This window comes from Marmota marmota, unplaced genomic scaffold (assembly GCF_001458135.2).
Source record: "Marmota marmota marmota unplaced genomic scaffold, marMar, whole genome shotgun sequence".
NCBI classification, from domain to species: domain Eukaryota; kingdom Metazoa; phylum Chordata; class Mammalia; order Rodentia; family Sciuridae; genus Marmota; species Marmota marmota.
The window spans coordinates 16,064,503-16,071,252 of record NW_026000222.1 but is presented as its reverse complement, the minus strand read 5'-3'; the positions used below and the strand labels follow the sequence as shown (position 1 = coordinate 16,071,252).

Below are 6,750 nucleotides of genomic sequence, written 5' to 3'. Positions count from 1 at the left end.
GCACACACTAGGCAAGTACTCTAAACTGAGCTACATCCCCAGCTTTTTTTTTTTTTTGAGACAGAGTTTTGCTAAATTGCCCAGGCTGGTTGTGAATTGGCATTCCTCCTACCTCAGGCTCTCAAGTAGCTGGTATTACAGGCGTGTTCTACCTTGTCTGGCTCTGATTTTCCTCTTCTTCTTCTTCTTTTTTTTTAATCTTTCTTTTTCTTATCCTCTTCAAATGACAAATTCAAGCCAAGCCATTCCATCATTTACCCAGCTGTTTGAAAGAAAGCCCAACAGACTTCTGCCCTGGTCCCCAGAAGTCTATTCTCAACAGCACTCCTCCACTCAAAACCAACAGAGGCTTCCTCCTTTCTCAAAGTACAAGCCAAAGTTACAATGATCTGTGGGGCTCTACAAGATTTGGTTCTTATCCTCCCAAGCTCTCTGACTCATTTCCTACTTGCTCACTCTACTCCAGCCACAGTAGCTTTTTTTGCTGTTCCTTGTAATCTGCTGCCCCAGGCATTTTGCCACATTTTCTCTGCCTGGAATACTTTCCCTCCAAGTGCTTAGCTGGGGCTTGTTCCATGGTTTGCCTGGAGTCCTTGTTCAAAAGTCCTTGTCTTGGCCAGACCTCTGGGCTTTCTTGCTCCCTGAATCCCATCCACTAGAATATTTGGTGGCAAGGGCGAGGCTGTGGCTCAGTAGTACAGCACTTGTCTGGCAGGTGCAAGCCCCTGGGTTCCACACCACAAAAAAAGAGAGAAGGAGGAGAAGGAAGAAGAAGATAAAAGAAAGAAAAAGAGAAAGAAAGCCTTGGGAAAATGACCTCTCAGACTCCATCACCTGCCTTTCTTGCTCTCGAGTTTCTGGTTGGTTTGGTGGATTCACACCAGGAGAAGGGCAAGAGGAGAGAGATGCTGGGTGTTTTTTCCCTGCATCCTCTCTGCTCTGGGCAGTAGAGATGCCTTTCTCCACCATAGCTGCCTTCAAGAGGGGAAGGTTCCCATGCTCCAACTACCTCTGCTGGATCCTTGAACTTCTAATACCACTTCTAATTCCTACCCCCACTTTTTTTTTAAGAGGAGCCTGACTGTTTTGCCCAGGCTGAACCCTGCCATTCCTTTGGACCTTTCAAGAGGACTTGAACTCCCCAAACAGAATTCTGTTTCCTGCAAGACCCTCCTGGCAACACCTGCTGCATGGCTTTATTTTCTGCTTTCAGCCCTACCGCCTATTGGTGAATCCGCACTTCTCATTCTGTTTTTATTCTTCTACACAGTACATATTACCTCCTAACCTATTACATATTTACTTATTTGTTTACATCCCTCTACACTCTGGGATGGAAAGCCCAAGGGTGCAAGGACGTGTGTTTTGTTCGCTAATGCATCCCCAGGGCTTGACACCCAGCAGGCTGTCAGCAAATTTAACTGAAATTCAGAATAGAAATTCATTCAGTTAAATGAATAAATGTGAATGAACGATCGACTAGGGGAGCTACGGAGAAGATGGCGGTGTGGTCCAAGTGGCAGGCTCCAATGCTTACTCTCAATTTCTCCCCTCCTCTCCCTGCCCGCTCCCCCGCCCCGCGCGCCGGGAATGCTGAGTGCCCTGGAAGGAGGCGGAAATGAGCGCGCACTACAGCCCTCCAGCCGGGTGTTTACTTAATTAGGACCTGTATCCCGAGGCTCGTTTGTGTTTAACTGTCCGCCTAATGGCCTCGCCTGGCTCCGGGCGGGCGCGATGGAACCTGCGAGGTGAGGATAGCTGGGCCTGCGCCATCGCTAAGCGCCGGCTCCCCTTGGACTTGGAAAGCGCCCCCACACGGAGAGCGGGATTAGAGAGGCGCAGAATTCTTCCAGCCCAGAGAGAAACGGCTGGCAAGGCGGAGGAGGCCAAATGAGCCGGATCCTAGAATACCAGGCAACATTGGGCTCTTGCTCTCTGCCAGGTACTGAGCTTAGTGTTTTAAACCTGTTAATTTCCTAGTGCAAACCTTTAGAGAGTAGCTGTTATAAGGCATCACGACATTATTACAATGGAGTAATAGCTCCACTGACAGATGGAGAACTGAGTTACAGCACTAGTAAGTGGTGGGGCCCTGGTTCGAACCCAGACAGTGTGGGCACAGAGCCAAGGTCAGGCAAGAGAGAGGAAGGACTCCTCTCTGTCTACCTCTTGGCCAGAGGCCTGTGAGAAGGACGGGTAGCTTACCAAGTTAGTCCTTGAAGGCCAGAGAATCTATAATTGAACTGCCCAGTCCCCTCCTCAAATCCTTAAATTTGAGTGGGGTGCGGGGGATGAAGAGGCATCATCTTGGGGTTCTCAAGGGAGCAGGGGAAGGGGAGGGAGGTTCAAGGAACTAGGGTGTGAGACTAGTCGGGAAAGCTTGTCTCACTGAGGAAAGGACATGTGGAGTGACTGAGCCTAGAATCCTGTCTATGCCCAGAACCCACTTGAGTGCGTCGAAGAGGAAAGCCCTTCATGTCTAACGTAGTGGAAAGAGTAACGTAGAGGAACGAGTCCCAGCTGCTCCATTTATCTCCCAGCAAGAGTGTAGGAGAGATCTTTGAAGAGAGAAATCACTGCACAGCAAACAGTTTTTAGTAGATTATGTCCAGTATTTCAGACCAATAAAAACCGCGTTTAAAAATTTACGTTTTACATAAAATTGAGAAAGCACTATTTATATTAGGGTGATGTTGCTGGAGATGGTGGGTCAATCACTAATAACCAACCTCTCGCCCTTTGGTACTCTTAGGGTTTCCAGACTCTGGGCCCTTTTCTCCCAGCCTCCATTTGTATATTTGTAAAACGGAAGTAAAGATTCTCCTGCAAGTAGAATCAGATTCGGTAACGTGGTCCCTGGGGACCTCACCACCAATTTTAAACCCCAAGTCCTCCCGGTTGCGGCGGGAGGGGGGCGGAGGGGGAGTCAGGGGAAGTGGAGAAAAAAGGGAGAGGGCAACCTCCACTGTAGTCGGGTGTGGGGGACACACCCGGCCTCCATCAAAGCTTTGGATAACTGTGCGCCTCCGGGTGCATGAATGAGGAGCCTCTGTTTCCAGTAGTGTTCAGATGTGTCTCTACTTTTTTTTTTCCGCTGTAGTCGCAAGGCAAAGAGTCATTTGTCTTCTGATGCTGCGGAGGTTGAGGAATGGAGTGGGTTTTCTTTTTTCCCTTCGAATCCAGGACCTGCAAGACTGAAGAGTCCCTGCAGGAAAAGCCCCTAAAAAGCTGAAGAACTCTGGGGGTCACCAGGGACGACAAGAGGGGCTTCGCGAGTGCCTTAAGCACGCCGGCTTCGGCCCCACCTGCGAGGGGGCGGGAACTTATGACGCTGGACCAATCAGCGCCTACCTGCGCTCACCTGGCCTCCTCCCGCCGGCTCCCCGGAGTCGCGGCGCTCAAAGCGGCTCTGAGAGTAAAGCTGAGCACAGTTCTGCTGTCGCGGCAGCTTCTTCATCCTTCTCTCTCCAACCATGGGGTTCCTTAGTGGGCCTCTTGCGTCCCTCCTCCTACTACTGCAGGTACTCCTGTGCCTTGCCCTCGCCCTAGTCGGGAATGCTCCCTGGAGGGCGGGCGGGGTCTGCACACCACAGCGGCGTCGGGAGATGGCCGGGCTTGGCTCCTTGGGGCCAAAGTAGTCCTGGATACCGGGTAAGGATTCCTCGGAATAGGGTATGCAGGTCCGAGCACGCAGTGACCCAGCCTCCCTCTTTCCCCCCTCTGCCTTCAGGCACAGGTTTGCTGGCTGCCGTGCGCGGCCTCGGAGCCGTGCCGGGTGGGCTTCGGGGAGTCTGAAGTGCCCTTAGAGGTTGGAGGCAAGGAGCCAGAGCCCAGCCAGGCGATGAGAAAAGGTAAGACACCCCCCCCCCCCCCGAATCCTGCTCTTGTTGAAACTCCGTGCGGGGAACCACACGTGGTTCGCTGCGTTGTGATCTAGCACGTTGTGTCCAGGGTAGAGTAGGGGACTTCTGGCTCCTACTCAGAATCGGGAAAGACACAGAAAGCCATTTGGAGTTTGGGATGGGAGTAAATGTCTAACGGAAAAGGCTGGACAGCGTAGCGCCCTCTAACGTCCAGCTCCTCCTGGCCCCGCAGCCACTGCTGCCTTGACCCCTTGATGCCTCGCGGCTGATCCCCCTCACCCAGCCCCGACGTGGAAAGCTCTCCCCGACTGGCCTCAGCAGAGGAATGCGCCGTCCACATGCCTCCCCAACCCCTGCGCAGGTGTGGGGATGAGCCGTGCCCCGGGCAGCCCCCTTCGCCCCTCTCGGGCCCCCTTTGTGAACCGTGCTTTGTGTCTCCGACAGACAGACGGGGTCTGTTTCTCTTCTCCGCGCTCCCCTCCCCCGTCCCCCTTCTTCCCGGGCAGCTGGAATGCACTCTTAACCCTGCCCTTCCCGGAGGGCCAGCGTGCCTGCAAACGGCCTGGCACACCTGGGCTGAAGCTACCACCTCACAAAGGATACCCGCATCCCCCAAAGTCTTGGTAGTGGGATGCTAGATCACTTGTGCAGGAGGAGAGTAGTGTCCCAAGCCAGCCGCCTTGGGCTATGGAGACAGTGGATGAAAGATCAAAGCACATTTTTGATCTTCTATTACTATTCTCCTCCTGCCCTCAAAAACTTGAGTGGGGGGTCACTTTGGTGCGGAGAACAAGTGTGTCATGAGACCCAAGCAGCTGCCAACTGGTGGGAGGTTCTTTCCCTCCAAGTGGAGAAGACAATGGGGGTTTCTCCCTGGGATCAAACCCAAGTTCTTAAACAGGGGTGTAACCCAGGATTCTTGGGTGGAGTTCCAGAGAACTTGCCTGTGCATTTCTCTAAGGAGGGATTTATACTTACTTGGCTTTCAAAATATTAAGTACCACTGGCTCCTCGTATTTTCCTAGTACTTTCATCAGTGTGCTCCTTAACTTAGGTACAAGTGCCCATTGCTTAAATGTGGGGTGTCAGTGCTGGGAGACCAGTGGCTCTCCTTTGTTTCTGCAAAAGAGGATTGAGTGTCCTTGAGTCTGTAAAAGGCTTAAAAGAAAAGAAAAGAGAAAAGAAAAAAAATCTTTTCCCAAATAACTCTGCACGTTGACAAAACAATTAACCGCCAGGCTCCTAAACCCTTGGCTGTAGGGAGCCAAGTAGAGACATTAAGAGGCCATGCCTCATAAACTTTAAATTCTTGCACATGAGTTTATTACTGCTGGCTAACAAACTGCAACTGAGCCAACCTGTAAAAATGTTAACTCGGGCAGGGCCCCAAATCCAATTCCGGCTCCCTGAGGAAGCTTTATTGCTACCCAGACCTGTGCCAAATCCACACCCCTCCCCGCCTCCATTGTCAAGTTCTCTGCTCTAGTCTGAAAGCAGGCTATGGTTTTGAGTGTTGTCAGTGCCTTATCTTTTTTACTGAAGCAAGAAATATCAGATTAGCCGTCACTTCACCAGGCTTGGGGTTGCTGGGGGGAAGCAGTGATCAAGTTTTCCATTTCATGGTTGAGTTGGCCAGTGCTTCCCAGTGACGTAAGGCATTCTAAACCTTTTGAGGAGATTCAGCTTTCTCGGATGTCTGGTTTATGATTGTGAAAATGGTGGGCTTGTGACAGGAACACACCTGGGTTTCAAAACAAAGCGTGGGTTAATGCGCTTGGCTCACCTTGCCTCTCTGCTAATATGACTGGTTCTTGGGGCACGCTTCCTATGAAATGGGCTATCACATTGTCTTTAAAGGCAACTTTCTGGGCCCAACTGGCCTCTATAAGTTGACATTTCCCAAGCCAGGTGCAGTGATGTGCATTTATAAATCCCACCTACTTGGGAAGCTGAGGTAGGAGGATCCCTCAAGTCCACAAGTTCAGAGGCAGCCTGGACAACATGAGACTATCATCTCTCTCTCTCTCTCTCTCTTTTTTTTTTGGTACCAGGGATTGAACCCAGGGCATTTCAACCCTGAGCTACATCCCCATCCCTTTTTATATTTTATTTTGAGACAGGGTCTTGCTAAGTTACTTAGGACCTTGGTAAATTGATGATGCTGGCTTTGAATTCGAAATCCTCCTGCCTCACTCAACCTCTTGAGTTGCTGGGGTTATAGGAATGTGCCACCGGTGCCCAATGAGACCCCCATCTCTTACAAAGTAAATAAAATTAAAAATTTAAACTCAAATAGAGAGACCTCAACAAAAACTATGGGTATTTCTCCCCCTGGTCTTCAGTGACCAATATACCCACCCCACTGCCGTACTCTTAAAACAGGCATTCTAGCCTGAATTCAGCCAGTTGAAAGGGTTATCCTGCAGGCACATACAAACTCTCAAGATTGGCCAAGCTGACAATAGTTTTCATATTGCTAAGAAACAGTTGCCCCTGTTGTTTGCCCCTGGGTTATGAATATTACGGGTGTCTATGAAGTTGAGCTCAAAGAAATTATCTGATATAATTAATGCCTTGTTTGCATGTGTTTCTTCCCCTTCAAAGTCCTTCTACAACTCTGAGCTTGCTTTATCCTCCTAACATTCCCTTGAAGCAGGAAAGGTAAATATTAAGTAACTTGAGCTCTTAATCTCAGAGTTGGAACTTCAGAAACTCTGAAGCCCAGCCCTGCCAGAAGTTTTAAAGGTGGGGAAACAGAGGCACATATGATGGATTCAGTTCTCCAGGCTGAACAGCTCGCAGATTTTTTTGGAGGCTCCCAGGCATGGCTTTTACCTCTTGGTATGTGTCTAGGATATGGTACTTAATAGGATGCCCAGGAGGTATT

General features: G+C 50.3%; 1 protein-coding gene across 2 annotated transcripts in view; it reads left to right on the top strand.

Annotated features, from left to right (window-relative positions):
* The first annotated feature begins 1,676 nt into the window (after window positions 1-1,676).
* Window positions 1,677-6,750, top strand: part of Cdh3 (cadherin 3) — a 48,838-nt gene continuing 43,764 nt past the window's right edge. Inside the window, exons 1-4 of one of the 2 annotated variants that reach the window (XM_048792354.1) lie at window positions 1,677-1,942; window positions 2,753-2,844; window positions 3,184-3,521; window positions 3,731-3,851. In XM_048792354.1, coding sequence (XP_048648311.1) covers window positions 3,474-3,521; window positions 3,731-3,851 — 169 coding nt within the window. In that variant the 5' untranslated portion in view covers window positions 1,677-1,942; window positions 2,753-2,844; window positions 3,184-3,473. The remainder of the gene's footprint in view (window positions 1,943-2,752; window positions 2,845-3,183; window positions 3,522-3,730; window positions 3,852-6,750) is intronic. The other variant, XM_048792353.1, reaches the window with a different exon arrangement.